We start from the raw sequence: 20,407 nt of genomic DNA, 5'->3' as shown, positions 1-20,407 counted from the left end.
ATTGCTGTTAGGCCTGCCTGGGACTACATAATGAGTTTCAGGTCAGCCTGGACTACAGTGAGATTCTGCCTTGAAAAAATAAACAGAAAAACAGTTTTTGTCACTTCTGAAACATGAATACATAAACCCCAAGGTTTGCCATTTAGATGTTCAGACAAATTTGGGAAGTACTAGGTTGAGTCATAACAAAACCAACCAGCTGAAGTGGCTGTGTGTGTGCCTTTGGAGAACAGGTGCTAGCACTGCATGGCCTGCTTTTTGGGATGCTGAGGCTGTCCTCAAACTCACAATGATCCTTCCTCCTGCCTTTGCCTTCCACTGCTGGGTTTAAAGGTGTGCATTGCAATGCCCAGTTGAATGCTTTTTTTCACTTCTCTTGAAGTTTTTGTTAAGACAAACCAACCACTACTGTGGCTGTTTGTTCTCTGGGATCTATGTGTTGCCTGTCTATGTATGTCCTCCTTACTTCTTTAGTGCTTCTAAACAGTAGGTTTTTCAAGTTAACGTCTCTCTCTAGCTCAGGCTGACCTGGAATTCACTATGTAGTCTCAGTGTGGCCTGGAACTCATGGCAATCCTCCTGCCTGTGCCTCTCGAGTGCTGGGATTAAAGGCATGTGCCACCACGCCCGGCAACTGCTTTTTTTTTTTTTTAAGGTAGGGTTTCATTCTAGCCCAGACTGACCTGGAATTCACTATGTAGTCTCAGGGTGGCCTAAAACTCATAGTGATCTTCCAACGTCTGCCTCCTGAGTGCTGGGATTAAAAGGTATGTGCCACTGTGCCTGGCTGATTGTAAAGATTTGATTAGATTTGCTTTACTGGGGATATGTCATAAATGCAAAGTCACTGTCACAGGTTTTATTTATTTAAGGGTTTGTTGTTGTTACTATTTTATTTTATTTTTTTATTTATTTGAGAGAGACAGGAAGAGGCAGAGAGAATGGGCATGCCAGAGCCTGCAACCACTGCAAATGAACTCCAGATGCATGCAATGCCTTAACCACTAAGCCATTTCCCTAGCCCATTGCTGCTATTTTTGCTGGCCTGGAACTCACTGCGTAGTCCCAGGCTGGCCTCAAACTCACAGCAATCTTCCTACCTCTGCCTCCTAAGTGCTGGGATTAAAGGCATGTGCTACCACACCAGGCCTGTCACAGTCTTTGGCTTGATTCCGAAAATTACAGCTCTTACAGATGGCATCTCAATCAAGGGCAGTAGTGTTCTTACTCATCTACTTCAGACATTGACCTTGAGCTTCCTGTGTTGAAGGGGACACATTCTAGTGTAATCACTGAGAGGCTTATGGGGCCCTGTAACATTGGTTGTCTTATTTAATTTTCGTTTTAGCCCTGTGACATTGATGAAGTTGTTTCTAGCCTAGAGTAAAAAGTGATTTAGTTAGGTCATAGTTACATGTTGCAGAACTAGATCTGAAAATATTTTTTACCTTTATTTATTAGCAAACTTGGAACCTGATATTATTGTTACTGAGTGTCATATAACTGTATGGCCCTGAGTTCACTGTTGATGTGCCTTTTTTTTTAAACTTCCTTCACAAGAGTCTTGATTGGAGGGATGTGGTGCTGCTGAGTTTGTCATGAAGTTGTGGAAAGATCACACAGGACATGTCATACTACTGCATATGTGAAATTTTCTAATTGGGCTTATACTTTACTCACTGAGATGTTGTTTGCTACTTAAAGTAGGGATAGATTACATCAATATGTGTGCAGTTCCAACCTAGGTAAGTGCCTTGACACTGAGCTACATTCTCAGCCCCATACTTTTAAGTTATTTAAATTTATAGGAAAAGCATTTTCTGAATAGAAGTTCTAAGTAAAAGGTGATGATAGATGTGGGTCATGGACAGACATGAGGTCTCAGCAGGCTCTGTCTTAGTGGATTAGGCTGGAAAGTGCCACCTCAGCACCACAAGAGCTTACCTAGGACACACACTGGAGCCTCCTAGGCAAGCAAACCTGATGGTGGGATTTCCCAGAAGGGCTGGGGGACTAAGGACAGTGAAGAGAAAGGCAAAAGAAATTAAATGTAAGTAAGACTTACTAAATACACACTAATTTAAAATTTTTTTAATGTGTAAAGAAACTTACCCATATTAATAGAGTATATAGAGAAATTTGGCCAGTTACTTCTAACATGAATGCTATTAGTCTATTTAATCTGTTAGCAACTATGCATGCATGCATGCTTTCTTTAAATGTTCTTTTTTTATTATTTATTTGCGAGAGAGAGAGAGAATGGGTGTTACAGGGCCTCCAGCTACTGCAAATTAACTCCAGATGCATGCACCACCTTGCTCATCTGTCTTATGTGGGTTCTGGGCCAATCGAACTGGGGTCTTTTGGCTTTGCAGGAAAATTCCTTAACTGCTAAAACATCTTCTCCAACCTGTCTTCCTTTCTTTATTCTTTCTCTTTCTGTTTTGGTTTTTTGAGGTAGCATCTTGCCCAGGCTGACCTGGAATTCACTGTGTAGTCTCATGGTAACCTTGAACCCTGGGCAGTCCTCCTACCTCTGCTTCCCTAATGCTGTAATTAAAGGTGTGTGCCACCACACCTGGCTTCAATTATGTTTTTCTTAACTAAAATTACTACATTTAAATTTATATATTTTTATTTAATATATGTAAAACATTTCCTTAAATTACTACATTGTTTTTATTAATGTTCTCAGTGGTATGCCACACTTCACTCAGTTACCATCAAATGACAACATTAGCCATTCTTTTAAACCAAAAAGTGTGGAGAAAAGAATGTAAGTACTCTGGCTCCAGGGCCTAGAGAACCTGTAAACTATTGGGTGAGCTGTAAGCAAATCAGGTATAGAGGATGATGGTACAATAAGAATTTTCTTGCTCTGCTGTTTCTTTCTCCAAAGGTTTTCATTGTCAGCATTGTCTCTTGGGTTTACAAGGCGTGTGTGTGTGTGGGGGGGGGGGGGGTGGGAATTGCTGTTACACAGGCAGGAAAACATGATTTACAATGCTAGCCTATGCCTTCGTTGTTCCATCTGTCTTGTCTTCACAGGAGACCTGGACTTGAATGGGGAATCTGAGTTACAGAGTAGCAGAAAGTTGTCTGTTGGCTCTTTGTTGGAACCGTGCCCTTTATTGTGCCTCCTGCACCACCTCATGTGAGCAGTGGTGCTGTGTGTGCACATAGTACCTACTGCTAGGCCTGAGCAGTAAAAAATCCACCTGTGAAACCTTTTTAAAAATTGTTTTTGTTTTTATTATTTATTTATCTAAGAGCGACAGACAAAGGCAGATAGAGAGAGAGGATGGGCATGCCAGGGCCTCTAGCCACTGCAAACGAACTCCAGACACATGTGCCCCCTTGTGCATCTGGCTAACGTGGGTCCTGGGGAATCGAGCCTTGAACTGGGGTCCTAAGGCTTCACAGGCAAGCACTTAACTGCTAAGCCATCATTCCAGCCCTGAAACCTTTTTAAGATTCTACTTTAGGAAATACTTAAATTTTTTCTTTTTTTTTATTGTTTTGTTTGTTTTTGGAGGTAGGGTCTCTCTCTCTAGCTCACGCTAACCTGGAATTCACTATCAATATATAGTCTCAGGGTGGCCTTGAACTCACGGCAATCCTCCTACCTCTGCCTCCTGAGTTCTGGGATTAAAGGCATGTGCTACCATGCCTGGCTAAAATTTTTAATCTGTATATAAACTAATGAGAAAGAAAAGTATGCTACTGGCCATCTTTATATTTTTTTTCAAGGTAGGGTCTTACTCTAGCCCAGGCTGACCTAGATCTCACTCTGTAGTTCCTGGCTGGCCTCAAACTCATAGTGATCCTCCTACTTGTCCCTTCCCAGTGCCGGGATTAAAGGTATGTGCCACCACACCAGGTTTACGAGCTCAGGTTTTGAGTGGATCCTGATTAGAAGGAGTTTTAATGAAAAGGCAATGTAATCATGTCACATTAGCTCAGTCATGAAAGAGATCTGCTTTGGTTTTCTTGGCTTGTTATTAGAGCTTTAAACAAGCAAATATTGGTGTTATTTGTGGATTTTTACAAGGTCAGAGTAGTATGTTGCCTCTCATTTTAAAGGTAACTAAGCTCTTAGTAAATTAACTCCTCTAGTCATAAACAATATAGTGGATGATTGTCATGTATACATTCTTCTGTAATGTGAAGAGAGCATCCAATTAAAAGAAAGCTTACACACACATATACCTAGAAAAAGATTTCAGAGTAACCTAACACTGGAATCTGTACAACTCTGTCCAAAATGTATCCCCCCCAGGAGTGGGGCAGGGCAGGATCTTTGATATGTAGCCCAGGTTGGCCTCAAACTTAGAAATCCTCCTGCCTCCACTTCCCTAGTGCTGGAATAACAGGCAGTGTATCACCACTTCTGGTAAACAGCATAATTTTTAAAAATGTATTTATGTGCAGATATATATATAGATATATATAGATATATATATATCTATATATATCTATATATATATATGGGTCCCCTGCAATGGAACACCACCACATGTGCCACTTCCTAAATTAAAAAAAAAGAAAAAAGTCTTCTCTATTTGTATGTATTTATGTGGGAGGGGGAATGCAAGAGCATGAGTGTGTGTATGGGTGCACCAGTGCCTCTTACCACTACAAACTCCAGATTCATGCACCATACTTTGTATACCTGGCCTTATGTGGGTATCAGGATATTGAACACAGGTGGACAGGCTTTGCAAGCAAGTTCTTTTCACTGATGAGCCATCTCCTGAGCCCAGCAACTCAGAATGTGGGTCTGTTGCTGGGTGTGGTGGTGCATGCCTTCAATCATGGCACTTAGGGAGACAGGAGCAGGAGGATCAAAGTGAGTTTAAGGCCACCCTGAGACTACATAATGAATTCCAGGTCAGCCTGGGCTAGAGTGAGACCTACCTCAAAAACAAAAACAAAAACAAAAACAAAAACAAAACAAAACAAAAAACAGAAAGAGAGAAATTGTGCCTGTTTACTGGGTCATAGCAGTTGTTTCCAGTACTGCACTGTAAAAAGTTTAGTGTTCCTATAGGATGAGAGCTTACTGGATTAACTTAGTGTACCTTACAAGTTTAAACCACTAGTTTTCCTTGAGTTGATTGGGTAAGGAGCTTCATTATAAAAAATTACTCTTGGGTTGGAGAGATGGCTTAATGGTTAAGGTGCTTGCCTAAGAAACCTAAGGACCCAGGTTTGATTCCCCAGTACCCACATAAACTGGATTCACAAGGTGGCACATGCATCTGGAGTTTATTTGCAGTGGCTGGAGGTCCTGTCATGCCCATTCTCATTCTGTCTGTTTGTCTCTCTCTCTCTCCCCACCTCTTTCTCAAATAAATAAATAAATATATTGAAGGTTACTTTTAATAGGGGGTATTAGAAAGTAGTGACCCCAATTCTGCAAAATGAGTGAGCATTTGCACTTGAACCCCCTGTAAGATACAGGTGTGGCAAAAGCATACAAGGCAGACATGTCAGTGTGTATTTCCATTTAAAAGTTTTATTCATTTGGCTCTTTATTTTGTCAGATAGGAATGTTCCCAAACTGTACTCCTTAGATTGTGTATGCTAAAGAATGGATGGGTCTTTTTCTGTGAAAGTAAACAGTCCTCTTTAGTGTCCTAATTGCTGTATGTATTTGTTTCCCCTGGATGAAGCTTTTCCTAATAATTCAAGCATCCACTTCAAGGAATGCCTTTAGAAACTACCATTGTAACCAGGGGTGACACATAACTATAATCTTTGCACTTGGAGGCATGTGAGTTAAGTTTGACCAGGCATCTCAATAGTTGTAATGCCATTCTGGCTGTATAACAAGACCTTGTCTTAAGAAAGATTGTGGACAAAGAAATTGAGAACACCACTGAAATTTCTGAAACTGTTTCTGCACATCCTGCTTTCCTAAGGAGCAGTGACACAGGTTTGTGTGTGGAGGCCTACCCTTTAGGGGACAGATGTGCCTTTCTTGGCAGTTTAGTGGGTTCACAGCCAGTGCTGGTGAACTTCAGATTACCTCCCAACTCATTTAACCAGAGTTTGGTGTTTGATCTGTTGCTCATGGCATCTGAAGACTTGGTGAGTTTACCCTGTCTTGCCCAGCTTGTCATAGCAGCCAGAGGGACTTTATTAGCTACCAGAGGTTATGTTGTCATTAGTATTTATACATCAGGAGTATAGTGATGGTATTTGGATACTTTTCTGCAGAGTGTACAAGTTTAGGAACTTAACAAGTATACTTTTAGGGTCAGCCAAATAATTTGTCCAAGATATATTTCAATCTTAATGAAATAACAACTGTTAGTTAATGATCTTATATATGAGCTGGGTGTGGTGGCACGTTCCGTTAATACCAGCACTCAGGAGGCAGAAATAGGATCCCTGTGAGTTTGAGGTCAGCCTAGGACTACAGAGTGAGTTCCATGTCATCCTGGGCTAGAGTGGAGATCCTACCTTGAAAAACAAATTGACTTATATCAACTCTGAAGATGGGATGGAGGATTGAGTGTTGTTATATAGTCTTAACTGCTCCTCGCTAGAACCAGGCTGGCCTCAACTTGCAACAATTCTTTGGCCTCTGCTTCCTCAAGTGTTAGGATTATAAGTATATCACCATGCTTGGTTGATTTTATAGTTTTGTTTGTTTGTTTGTTGAGAATTCCAGATGCATGCACTACTTTGTACATCTGGCTTTACATGGGTAGCGGTGAATTGAGCCTGGATTGTTAGTTTTTTGCACACAAGTGCCTTAACTGCTGAGCCATTGCTCCAGCCCTCATTATTTACTTTTACTTATTTGTTTGCTTGCACACATGTAAGTTTTCTTACCACCACAAGCAAATCTTAGATGCATGTGCCATTTTGCATCCACCTTTATATGGGAGCTGGGGAGTTGAACCTGGGCTAGCAAATTTTGCAGGCATGCACCTTTAACTGCTGTGCCATGTTCCTAACCAGCCCCTTCTTTAATTTAATTTTATTTTTTTGGAGGGTTGGAAAGATGGCTTAGTGGTTAAGGTATTTGCCTGTGAAGCACAGGACCCAGGTTTGATTGCCTAGTACTTACATAAGCCAGATGCACAAGGGGATACATGCATCTGGAATTTGTTTGCAGTGGCTAGAGGCCCTGGCATGCCCATTTCTCCCCCCCCCCCACCTCTCTCTCCATACACGCACACACACAATGTTTTTGTTTGTTTATTTTTTTGGTTTTTCAAGGTAGGGTCTCTCACTAGCTCAGGTTGACCTGGAATTCACTATGTAGTCTCAGAGTGGCCTTGAATTTTCTGCGACCTTCCTACTTCTGCCTCCCAAGTGCTGGGATTAAAGGCGTGTACCACCATGCCTGGCTGTTTTTATTTTATTTTTTATTTTTGTTATTTTGAGGTAGGGTCTCACTCTAGCCCAGGCTGACCTGGAACTTACTGTGTAGTCTCAGGGTGGTGTTAAATTCTCTGCAGTCCTCCTACCTCTGCCTCCCAAGTGCTGGGATTAAAATCGTGTGCCACCACGCCTGGCTGTTTTTTTTTTGGTGGGGGGGATTATCTTGAGGTAGGCTCTCACTCTAGCCCAGGCTGACCTGGAACTCACTATGTAGTCTCAGGGTGGCCTTGAACTCAGAGTGATCCTCTTATCTCTGCCTCCTAAGTGCTAGGGTTAAAGGCATGTGCTACCACTCCCAGCTAATTTTATTTTATTTTATTTATTTATTTTTTGTTTTTTCAAGGTAGGGTCTCACTCTAGCCTAGACTGACCTGGAATTCACTATGTAGTCCCAGGCTGGTCTTGAACTCACAGTGGATTCTCCTACCTCTGCCTCCCAAGTGCTGAGATTAAAGGTGTGTGCCACCATGCCCAGGTCTGGCTAGTTTTTTTAAAAGTATTTTATTTATTTGAAAGAGAGAGACAGATAAACACACACACACACACACACACACACACACACACACACACACACGGGGGTGGGGGGAGGATGAGAATGAGTGTGCTGGGGCCTCTAGCCACTGCAAACGAACTCCAGACCTTATGCATCTGGTTTATGTGGATACTGGGGAATTAAACCTGGATCCTTAGGCTTCACTGGCAAACACTTTAACCACTAAACCATCTCTCCAGCCCTCGGCTAATTTTTAAATAATATATTTTAAAATTTTATTTATTTGAGAGAGAATGTGCATGCTAGGGCCTCTAGCCACTGCAAATGAACTCCAGATGCATGTGCCCCCTTGTGCATCTGGCTTACGTGGGTCCTGGAGAGTCGAACCATGATCCTTTGGCTTTGCAGGCAAACACCTTAACTACTAAGTCATCTCTCAGCCCTTAAATAATATTTATTTATTTATTTGAGAGAGATACAGACAGACAGTAGGGGCATATCAGGGCCTCTTGTCACTATACACCAACTCTAGACATGTATCATTTTGTGTGTCTAGCTTTATGTGGGTACTGGGGAAGTGAACCCATAATGGCAGGCTTTGCAAGCAAGCACTTTTAACCGCTGAGAGACACCTCTCCAGCCCTCAAATTTTCAAATTTTATTTTATTGAGTGGGCTAGAGAGATGGCTTAGCAGCTAAGGTGCTTGCCTGTGAAGCCTAAGGATGCATGCCGGACTCCCTGATTCCACCATAAGCCAGATGCACAAAGGTGAGGCAAGCACAGGGCCGCACATGCCCACTATGTAACACAAACGTCTGGAGTTTGATTGCAGTGGCTGAGGCCCTGGTGTGTCAATTCTCTTACTCCCTAAAATTAAAAAAATTATTGAGAACTTTAATATGTGAACATAAAGTAATTTGTGTTTTTTTTTTTTCACTGCCTCTTTTTGTTCCCTTTTCCCCACACCCTCATACTAAAGACGTTTGTCTTTCATGTCAAAATGTTTATGGGCTCAGAACAGTGTGGGGTATCAGTTAACACTGTACAGTCTTGAATGTACCAGTTGGTCATGAAGTAGGAAAGTACAATTTTCTTTTTATTTCTCCCTCCCTCCCTCCCTCCCTCCCTCTCTCCCTCCCTCCCTCCGTGTGTGTGTGTGTGTGTGTGTGTGTGTGTGTGTGTAAATGTAGGTATATGCAGCATGTGTGGAGGTCAGAAGACCCAACCTTGGAGTGCCAGTCCTTGCTTTTCACTATGTTTGTTTGACATAGGGTCGCTTATTGCTTTTTGCCAATGTGAATGCTAGACTAGCTGGTTTGTGTACTTTGGGGTTCATTTTTCTTTTTGGGTGGTGACAGGTTCTTTTCTTTTCCTTTTTCTTTTCTTTTTTTTTGGTTTTTGGAGGTAGGGTTTCACTCTAGTCCAGGCTGATTTGGAATTCATTATGTTGTCTCAAGGTGGCCTCCCATCTCATGGTGACCCTCCTACTTCTGCCTTCCCAGTGTTGGGATTAAAGGCATGTGCCACCATGCCTGGCAACATCTTTTTCTTTCCCTCCTCCTTCCCTCCCTTTCTCTTTTTTGTTTTTTTGAGGTAGGATGTCACACTAGCCCAGGCTGACCTGGAATTCATTCTGTATTCTTAGAGTGTCCTCAAAGTCTCTGCAATCCTCCTAGCTCTGCCTCCCAAGTGCTGGAGTTAAAGGTGTACGCTACCATGCCTGAGTTCCTTTCTTTTTTTAAATTGAAACTTTGCCTCTTCTAACTCTTATCTGCCTCACTGCTGTAGGTGCATTGGGTTTACAGATGTTGGGACCGCTGTGTTGTATTTTATGTGGGTTTTGGGGATCCATACTCCAGTTGTCTGGTTTACACAGCAAGCACTTTGAACCACAGAGCTATCCCTCCAGCACAAGTTACTCAGTTTTTATTTTGTTTTGTTCCAAATTTGTTTTGCTTTGCTTTCTCGAGGTAGGGTCTCACTGTAGTCCAGGCTGACCTGGAACTTGCTCTGTAGTTCCAGACTGTCCTCAAACTCACAGCGAGCTTCTTACCTCTACCTCCCAAGTGAGTGCTGGGTTTACAAGTGCTTGCTACCATGCCTGGCTACATTATTCAATTTTTTGTTTTTGAGGTAGGGTCTCTATCAATTTTTTGAAATATTTTGTTTATTTATTTGAGAGTGACAGAGAAAGGGGGGGAGAGGGGAAGAATGGGCGCATTAAGGCACAGTGCACACAAACTCCAAATGCATGCGCCACCTTGTGCATCTGGCTTTCATGGGTACCAGGGAATCAAGTCTCGAACTGGGGTCCTTAGGCATCACAGGCAAGTGCTTAGCTGCCAAGCCATCTCTCCAGTCCCATCTCTTATCAACCAATAATTAACAAATTTTTGTAACATATTTCTGTTTCAGATCGTGGGTTCTGAGGGTTGAGCACTGAGACCTGAAGATGAGTGAGCTTGACCAGCTGCGGCAGGAGGCCGAGCAACTGAAGAACCAAATAAGAGTAAGTAGTTGTGTGTGTGTCAATTTCAGATCAGAAGTTACTTGCTGTTTGGCAAATAGTGAAGTATGATTGGACCATTATTGCTGATCACATATCCAAATACTTAAGTCTAATATGCTGTTTTTAGAATTTTTTTTTGGTTTTTGGTTTTTCGAGGTAAGGCCTCACTCCAGCTCAGGCTGACCTGGAATTCACTATGTAGTCTCAGGGTGGCCTCGAACTCTCAGCAATCCTCCTACCTCTGCCTCCCGAGTGCTGGGATTAAAGGCATGCACTACCACGCCTGGCTTGTTTTTAGAATTTTTTTCCCCATATTATTATAAGGATGTTTTAAAATTGTATTTATTTGAGAGGGAGAGAGAATGGGTACATCTGGGCCTCCAGCCATTGCAAACAAATTCCACATACATGCACCACCTTGTGCGGTTGGCTTACATGGGTACTGGGAAATTGAACCTGGGTCCTCAGGTTTCACAGATAAGCTCCTTAGCTGCTAAACCATCTCTCCATCCCCATTCTCTATACTGTAATTTATTGTTTGAATATTAGAGTGTGTAGAACTCCTCAGGGCCTTCAAAATTCTTCCTTTTTTTTTTTTTTTTTTTTTTTTTTGAGGTAGGGTCTTACTCTAGCCCAGACTGACCTGGAATTGCCTATGTAGTCTCAGGGTGGTCTTGAACTCACTGTGCCTCCCAAGTTCTGGGATTAAAGGCGTGTGCCACCATGCCCAGCCCTTAAACTTCTTCCTCTTGAAAACTAGATTTCATACCCTCTTTTTGGCTACTGTCTGAGTTTGTTATCTGTTCTGAAGAACTTTGCTGCTATCTAAGAGCAAAAAAGATACTTGGAGTATGAGGATTAATACCAATAAGATTGTATTTTACCTGTACTTGGTCTCCCCCCCCCCCCCTTTTCGTTTTGGATTTTCAAGGTAGGGAGGGCCTCGCTGTAGCCGAAGCTGACTTAGAACTCACTCCATAGTCCCAGTTTGGCCTTAAACTAACAGTGATCCTCCTGTTTCAGCCTCCTAAGTGGTGAGATTAAAGGCATGTGCTACCACACTTATCCCTTTAGTATTTTTTTTTATTTTATATATTTATGTTCAAGGAAAGAGAGAATAAGAATGGACATGCCAGGTTGTCTTGCAACACTGTAAATCATCTCCAGATGCATGCACAACTTTGTGCATCTGGCTGTACATGAATACTGAGAATCAAACCCAGGTCAGCAGGCTTTACAAGCAAGCTGAGCCACTACCCCTCCCCTTTTTTAAAGTCATATCCTCATCTATTCTTTTGGGTGTGTTGGAGTGGTTTTTAGATGGTGCTGGAGATGGAACCTAGGAATTCACACATGTCAGGCAAGTGTTCTAACAGAGTTATAGCACAGCCCTAAAATAATAACAGTGAATTATAATTTATGACTAATAAATAGTTAAACTTTTAAAAAAGATGAAATTCTGCTCTCTACTTTTGTGAATATATTAGAGAAATCTTTAATTCAGTTGTGTGTTTTTCTTTTCTTGATATGAAGTGCAAGAGAGAAAGAAGTAACTTACCAAGGGGAAATGCTCGATTTATTTAGGGTTTTATATATTTGAAAGTGCTTTCTTTGACTTTTGTGTTCTCATCTGTAAGGCTTTAACTACCCCTCAGAACCCTGTTCTTTAAGCTGTTGATATCAAGCTGTACCTATTTAACCAACATTTACATTCCTTTTCGACTTAGAGTCTTGCCCAGGCTGACCTGGAATTCACTCTGTATTCTCAGGCTGTCTCGAACTGTCAGTGATCCTCCTACCTCTGCCTCCCAAGTGCTGGGATCAAAGGCTCAAAGGTGTGTGCCACCATGCCTGGCTTACATTTTCTTTAAGCAATCAGTTATGTTCAAGCTGCCTACTGGGAACTGGATAACAACACTCCAGCATCACTTCACCTAATTTTGTAACAAGTTTATAGATAACGGAATTGCCAAACTACCTGAGATTTACTGACAGAAACCAAAATATTCTCTACTATATAACTTTCACAGCTGAGCTTTTTTTTTTTTCCTTCTCATTTTTCATTTGTAAGACAGGGTCATATGTGTAAGCAGGTTGGCCTAAAACTTAACTACATAGCTGAATGTAACCTTTAACTCTTTCTAAAATGTTTTAATATTTGAAAATTTCATACATGTAGATAGTATATTTTGGTCATATTCAACCCTGTTATCCCCTTCCCACTAAACTTCTTTCTGACTACTTTTTACTTTAAAAAACATTTTTTTAAATTTATTTTTGAGAGAGAGAGAATGGGTGCACCAGGGCTTCTAAGCCAATGCAAACAAACCCCAGAGGCACGTGCCACCATATGCATCTGGCTTATGTGGGACCTGGAGAATCAAACTTGGGTTCTTAGGCTTCACAGGCATGTGCCTTAATCACTAAACCATCTCTCCAGCCACTCTTCCTACTTTAAAAAATTAAGAGAGAAGGAGCTGGGCATAGTGGCGCACACCTTTAATCCTAGCTCTTGGGAGGCAGAGGTAGGAGAATTGCTGTGAATTCAAGGCCACCCTGAGACTACATAGTGAATTTCAGGTCAGCCTGGGCTAGAGCAAAACCCTATCTAGAAAAAACAAAATAAAAAAAGAGAGAGAAGGAGGGAGGGAGGAAGATAGAAAATGGGTGCTCAAGGGTCTCTAGCCAATGCAAATAAATGAACTCCAGATGCATGCATCACCTTGTGCATCTGGCTTTTTGTGGGTACTAGGGAATCAAATCTGGGTCTTTTGGTTTTGCCGGCAAGCGCCTTAACGACTAAGCTATCTGTCCAGCTTGTGATGTCAACATTTTCCCCTCTCCTATTATGCAGGTCTTGTGTAGGTAGTGTCATTCACTGAGGTCATGAATACCATAACCACTTTGTGTCTGGAAGACAGTATTGTAAAGCACTTTCCTTTTCCTTTTCCTTTTCCTTTGGCTCTTCAGATTTTTTTTTCCATCACGTCTTCTGCAGTGACCTTTGAGCCTTATAGAGTGTAATAGAGAAGTCTTAGTGCTGAACACTCCACTGTCACTTCTCAGCACTTTGATGAGTTTTGAGTCTCTTCAGTGATCCCCACCACCTGAAAAGAGAAGCTTCTCTAACTAAAAGTGAGTGTAGTTTTAACATAAACATCTACATTTTTTAAAGATACAGCCTCATCTCCATCCATATTTTCATCCCTGTCACTTGTGTTTGCAGTACCCCTTGTCCATAGCCCTCCTACATTGCTAAGATGCCATGGGACATTCTGCACATGTACTTGTCACAAAAATTGTGGAAAGCACTAAAGGCACAGTACTCATTAATCCCAGTGATTGGGAAGTGAGGATCAGGAGTTTAAGGCCAACCTGAGCTACATGATACCCTGTCTCAAGACAAAGCCCCCTTAGAACATGGTTTTGAGGCATCAGAACAAGGGCTGTGGATGTCTCAGAATTACAGAGTTTACCTAGCATATAACCTCCAGCACTGAGGGGAGGAAGCAGGTTGGCTGTGGTCAGGAGACTGAGGATTGCCTTCAATTTGAGGCCAATCTGAGCTACATAGCAAGACCATGTCAAAAATCAAAACTAGGGGCCTGGAGAGATGGCTTAGTGGTTAAGATGCTTGCCTGTGAAGCCTAAGGACCCAGGTTCAATTCTCCAGGTTCCATGTAAGCCAGATGCACAAGGTGGCACATGGTGTCTGGAGTTCATTTGTAGTGACTAGAGGCCCTGGTGCAGTCATTCTCTCTCATTCTCCTCTCTCTGTCTCAAAAAAATATATATATATTTTTTATTTTTATTTATTTGAGAGAGGGAAAGAAGCAGAGTGAGTATGAGAGAGAGCGAGAGAGAATGGGCACACCTGGGCTTCTAGTCACTGCAAACGTTCTCTAGGTGCATGCTCCACCTTGTGCATCTGGCTTACGTGGATACTAGGAAACTGAACTGATGTCCTTTGGCTTTGCAGGCAAGAGCCTTAACTGCTAAGCCATCTCTCCAGCCCTTAAAAATACTTAAAAAAAATTTTTTTTGGTTTATTTTTATTTATTTATTAGAGAGTGACAGGCACAGAGAGAATGGGTGCACCAGGGCCTCCAGCCACTGCAGACGAACTCCAGACGCATGCACCCCCTTGTGCATCTAGTTTATGTGGGTCCTGGGGAATCGAACTGGGGTCCTTAGGCTTCACAGGCAAGTGCTTAACCACTAAGCCATCTCTCCAGCCTCCCAAAATATTTTTCAAACGAAGTTCAGAGCTGGGCATGGTGACGGATGCCTTTAATCCCAGCACTCAAGAGGCAGAAGTAGGAGGATTGCTGTGAGTTTGAGGCTACCCTGAAGCTACATAGTAAATTTTAGGTCATCCTGGGCTAGAGCGAGACTCCACCTCAACCCCCCCCCCCACCAAAAAAAAAAAATATCAGGCGCTGGAGGGATGTCTTAGCGGTTAACACAATTGCCTGTGAATCCTAAGGATCCAGATTTGATTCTCCAGATTCCATGTAAGCTAGATGCACATGATGGCTTTTGTTTGCAGTGGCTAGAGGCCCTGCCGTACCCATTCTCCCTCCCTCCCTCCTTCTCCCCCTTTAATAAATAAATAAATAAATAAATAAATAAATAAATAAATAAATAAATAATAAAATATTTTAAAAAATCAAAACTAGGACTGGGGAGATGATGGTTCAGCAGATAAGGTGTTTGCCTGAAGCAAAACCTAACAACCTGAGTTTGAATTCCCCAATACCCACATAAAACTGGACAAACAAAGTAGTGCATGCATCTGGAGTTCATTTGCTGTGGTTGGAGGCCCTGGCATGTCCATTCTCCTTCCATCCCTCTCTCCATGCAAATAAATACATATTTTTAAAAATCAAAGCCACACAGTTCTTTAAACCATTGTGATGATACATATATTTGTAATCCCAGCTCTTGAGAGATGGAAGATGGTTCAGGAGTTAGGCTACATGAGGCCCTGTCTCAAATAAAAATGATGATTCCCAGCCCATTGAACCACACAAGAAATTCAGTAGGTGATTCTAAAGAGGTCTTTTCTTTCTGAAAAATTCCTAAGAAGTTTTCATTCTTGTGTTGGTAATACTAAGGAGAAAAACCATATAGTCTTGGGCTGGAGAGACAGCTCACCAGTTAAGGCCATCAAATCCTGCAAAGCCTAAGGACCTGAGTTTGATTCTCCAATATCCATGTAAGCCAGATCCTCAAGGTGGCACATATGTCTGGAGTTAGAGAGAGGCAGATAGAGAGCAAGAGTGGGTATACCAGGACCATTAGCCACTGTAATCTATCTGCCTCTTTCTCTCTTGAGTTAAAAAAAAGTCTCAAAGAGGTGCTTAATTAATAATACACATGTGCTTTAAACACGGAGTGGCATAACTTACTCGTGACAGGCTAGCTGTGTTGCATGCATGATCAAGAATGTGATGGTCAAAAGACTGAGCTGAAAAGGGCCCAGGTTTTCACTCACAGTGTGAGATGAAAGAATGTCATTATGAGATGGTGTGGTGACTTCTGTGTGCTGTTGCTTTGCTTCTGACACACCCACACAGGACCAGCAGTTGACCTATGGTTCTTACCATTTCAGTGGATTATGTACATCTGCAACAATCCATTAAATTCAAAGTTATTCGGAATGATGTTACAGCCTCTGTCATTATTAAATAATTGTAAAGTTGCATGTGAATACTTACCTGTCAGAGCAAAGATACCTTAAGCAGAACTGAAGTTCCCTTGTATACCAGTAGTTGAAGTGTGAGAGGCATATTACCCATTTTTTTTTTTTAAGGGAGTAAGGGTTTATTTCAATTTACAGCTCCAGAGCACATTACCCATTTTAATCATTGGACACCAACCAAGGTGAAGTTGCCTATGTCCCTTTTCTTGAGCTGGGTTTGGTGATAAGCACCTTTAGTTCCAGCACTCAGGAGGCAGAGGTAGGAGGATCACTGTAAGTTTAAGGTCAGCCTACAACTTCAGAATTCCAGGTCAGTCTGGGCTTGAATGAGACCTTACCCTTTATACCTTATTTTCTGGCTTTTGTTTTGTTTTGTATTTAAAGTAGTCTTTTGCTAGCCCAGGCTGACCTGGAATTTATTCTGTAGTCTCAGGGTGGCCTCAAACTCACAGTGATCTTCTCTGCCTTTATTTTCTTGAAATTAATCTTTTTTTTTTTTTTTTGAGGTAGGGTCTTGCTGTAGCCTAGTTTAAAAAATATTTATTTATTTATGAGAGAGAATGTGAATGGGTACACCAGGGCCTCTAGCCACTGCAAATGAATTCCAGACCCATGGCCTTACTTGTGCAACTGGCTTTGTGAGGGTACGGGAAATCAAACCTGTGTTCTTAGGCTTTGCAAGCAAGCATCTTAACTTCTGAATCATCTCTCCAGCCCCCTTCTGCTTTATTGAAATTAAAAATTATTACTCTTTCAAGTCAAAAGCCACATACTGCATTAACAAGCTTGTACTTTGAAATGAATACTAAACACTTGGCATGAAGAACTCACTGACATGCTAGTTTGAATTTTCAGTATGTGCCTTTTTCAAAAATTTTATTTTTTTAAGAGGCTCTTGCTCTAGCCCAAGCTGGCCTGAAATTCACTATGTAGTCTTAGGTGGGCCTCACAGTCACTGCAGTTCTCCTACCATTGCCTCTTGAATTCTGGGATTAAAGGTGTGCACCACCATACCTGGCTTTTTCAATTTTTTTTAGTGCAGGAATACTTGATTGCATTGTTTATTTTATTTATAAGCAGAATCACTAACAGTTTCATGAAAGATTTTGGAATGTTGAGATCTTAATAATAGTCTCATATGTCTATATGATGTCTTTATCAATGTTCCTACCAAACATCAGGTTCAGTGAGGCAGTTTGTCCCTAAATACTGGTCTGGTCATGTCCCACATGGATGGAAGAATGTTGGCCCATGGCTTGCTGCCACTTTGGAAGCAGGTGGTCAGATAACAGTGCACTGAATCCTTTTCTTTGTCCAAGTTGTCATGATTTCCTTTGAATTAGTCTGCACTGAAAGTTTGACCCTTTTAACTTTTTAAAAATTTTAAACCTTAGCCAGGGATGGTGGCGCACGCCTTTAATCCCAGCACTTGGGAGGCAGAGGTAGGAGGATTGCGATGAGTTCGAGGCCACCCTGAGACACCATAGTGAATTCCAGGTCAGCCAGGGCTAGAGTGAGACCCTACCTGGAAAAACCAAAAATAAATAAATAAATAAACCTTTTAAATCTGTTGTCTCATTTTGCTTCATAATGTATGTCTGTATTTATAAGTGTATGCTATTTTGAGATTTTCAGGTTTATTTTCTAGTATCTTTGATCACTTACTCCACTTTAATTAGCATGATATATCCTTTCACAGTGTTTAGTTACTGTAGTAGGTTTTATAGATTAAAAAAATAACAAAATAATAAGGTCTAGACAGTCTAATTGGAATTTGAGGATTTTCTTTTTTTTTTTTTTGATTGTGGATTTTCTTGATCACTTTTTTCATAGAATTTAGATTAAATGATTGTTTGGCTTGAAAACAAATTTAATATAATTTAGAAGGCTTTTTTTTTTTAAACTTGGATAGCTTGTCCTCTGGACCTGTGTTTGTTGTGTGTGTGGGTGTATCAATCACTCCTCACATGGGCTAAGGGGAAGACAGAGCAGTTGTTTGCTGACTATTGGGAAGGTGGCCTTAGCCTTCAGGCTGCTTGATATTGTCCTAGTTGCCAACATGAGTTTTCCATCGACCTGCTTATAAAGTTATGGGGTCCCCAGGATCCTGTATTTAGTTAGATGAAGGGTATATAGGTAGACTTGAAGATTATGAGTTGTCTGTCCAGTGTGGCCTGCACAGCTCAGAAGTGGCCGTGGATTGGAGATGTTGGAGAATAGGAAAGAAAAGAATGTGTCCATCATTATACATTCTGATTTTGCTGTTGATAGTTTATGGAGGTTCTCTGAAACTTTGGTTTGTGAAGTTCTGGGGTTGAATGTGTGAAGCATGACTAATTTCCTGTTGTTTTTTCTTAGGATGCTCGCAAAGCATGTGCAGATGCAACTCTTTCACAGGTAAGAATTAACTTCTCTGCATACTGTCTGCCTAGGGTGGAGGCTGATGTGGATTTGTGCCTTAACTGGGGATTTTGGAATGAATACTATTCTGCTCTGTCCTGTGTAGTAAGATAAAGCTACTGCTGGGGCCTTTCTTTTGTAAGTCATTTTGATAACAGAAAGGACTAAGGTTGTTTCTAGATTGAAAATGGTATCTCACCAGCTTCAAAGAACTTCTCTATGACACAACAGTCGTAAGAACTGTGTTTTTGTCTTTAAAGTCTCTGCCCCCACCCCCAAGGTAGAGTTTTGCTCTAGCTTAGGCTGACGTGGAATTTATTGTATAGTTTCAGGATGGCCTCAAATTTACATCAGTCATACTATGTGCTGGGATTAAAGGTGTGAGCCACCACATCCAGCTTAAAGTATTGGTTTGGTTTTGTTTTCTTTAGAGTTAGGGTCTCTTTCTGGCCCAGGCTGACCTGGCACTCACTCTGTAGTCCCAGGCTGACCTCAAACTCAGAATGAGTCTCCTGTCTCTTCCTCTTGAGTGCTGGGAGTTAAGGCAAAATACTTAAAGTATTTTAATGCTTCTCTCATTAAGTGAATCTGTCTTAGAACTTAAGCTTGTAATGCCCAGCTTGGCAGTTGCTTAAAAAAGTTAAAACATAGACTTTACATGTGATCCAACAGTTTTACTGTCAGACTTATGCACAGAAGAATTGGCAGGTGGTTTTCAAATACATGCATAGTCCACTCCCTTTCCTTGTCAACCTGGGGAATAGGTCCTAAGACTTTCAGTGGGTGCTTGATCCTCAAATAGTACCAGTCCCTATAGGCACTAAGGTAAAGTATAATTTTTAAATTAATCACAAGAAGCAGTGATTCACAATTTAAAAGAATAACTAAAAGCCAGCGTGGTGGTGCATGCCTTTAATCCCAGCACTTGGGAGGCAGAGATAGGAGGTTCCCCATGAGTTCAAGGCCAGCCTGAGACTATATATTGATTCCAGGTCATCCTGGGCTAGAGTGAGACACTACCTAAAAAAACAAAAATAAGTAAATAAATAAAAATAAATAAAAGAATAATAACTAGATTATAATAATGTTCTGTAATAGTTATATGGGCACATTCTCATGCTCTTAGAAATACCTTAAACATTATACTAACCTTGGGATGTGTGATGACAAATGCCTACATTGCTAAGGTAAGGTGAGGTGAAGGTATATACACTGTGACAGGCTTCCACAGGAGTCATATGGAGACCATGATCACAGTAATACTGCTAATAGACAATCTGATAACTAAGATAGGTCCTTTATAACTGATGGACAGGTACTGTTTGCAGCATAGATACTCTGGACAACAGTGATTTATATCCCAGAAAGTACGCAGTAGGTTGTTTCATTGTGCTACTTAGAATAATGTGTAATTTAAAATTTTATGTATTTCTTACATTGGGAATTGTCCATGTGATATTTTTGAATCTCAGTTGATAGTAGGTAACTTAAACTGCAGAAAGTAAAATTGCTTATATATGAAGACCCTGTGCACTTTTCATACCAATACCTTCCAGGATAGTTTCACGAGGTGGAAGCAACTAGAATTTCCTTAGGTGGATTGTGGTATATCTGTTAAGTGGACTGTATATATTCCTCAAGCATATGAAGAATCACATCGGGGATTCCTACTGCCATAAAGCTAAATCTGACATGTCAGAAGTCAGACATCTTTGCTGTCTTTGTTTTGTTTGTTTGTTTGTTTGTTTTGTTTTGTTTTCCGAGGTAGGGTCTCACTCTAGCTCAGGCTGACCTAGAATTCACTATGTTGTCTCAGGGTAGCCTCGAACTCATGGTGATCCTCCTACCTCTGCCTCCTGAGTGCTGGGATTAAAGGCATGTGCCCACAGTTTTGCATTTTAT

General features: G+C 41.3%; 1 protein-coding gene across 5 annotated transcripts in view; it reads left to right on the top strand.

The window, feature by feature from the left end:
* Window positions 1–20,407, top strand: part of Gnb1 (G protein subunit beta 1) — a 105,581-nt gene that overhangs the window by 52,200 nt on the left and 32,974 nt on the right. For all 5 annotated transcript variants that reach the window (XM_045149690.1, XM_045149686.1, XM_045149687.1 and 2 more), the window contains 2 exons: window positions 10,308–10,401; window positions 18,464–18,502. In XM_045149690.1, the coding sequence (XP_045005625.1) occupies window positions 10,345–10,401; window positions 18,464–18,502 (96 nt within the window). In that variant the 5' untranslated portion in view covers window positions 10,308–10,344. The remainder of the gene's footprint in view (window positions 1–10,307; window positions 10,402–18,463; window positions 18,503–20,407) is intronic.

Source organism: Jaculus jaculus, chromosome 5 (assembly GCF_020740685.1).
Source record: "Jaculus jaculus isolate mJacJac1 chromosome 5, mJacJac1.mat.Y.cur, whole genome shotgun sequence".
Classification (NCBI taxonomy): Eukaryota; Metazoa; Chordata; class Mammalia; order Rodentia; family Dipodidae; genus Jaculus; species Jaculus jaculus.
Note: the sequence above shows the minus strand (reverse complement) of the source record. Positions and strands in the feature narration are given on the sequence as shown.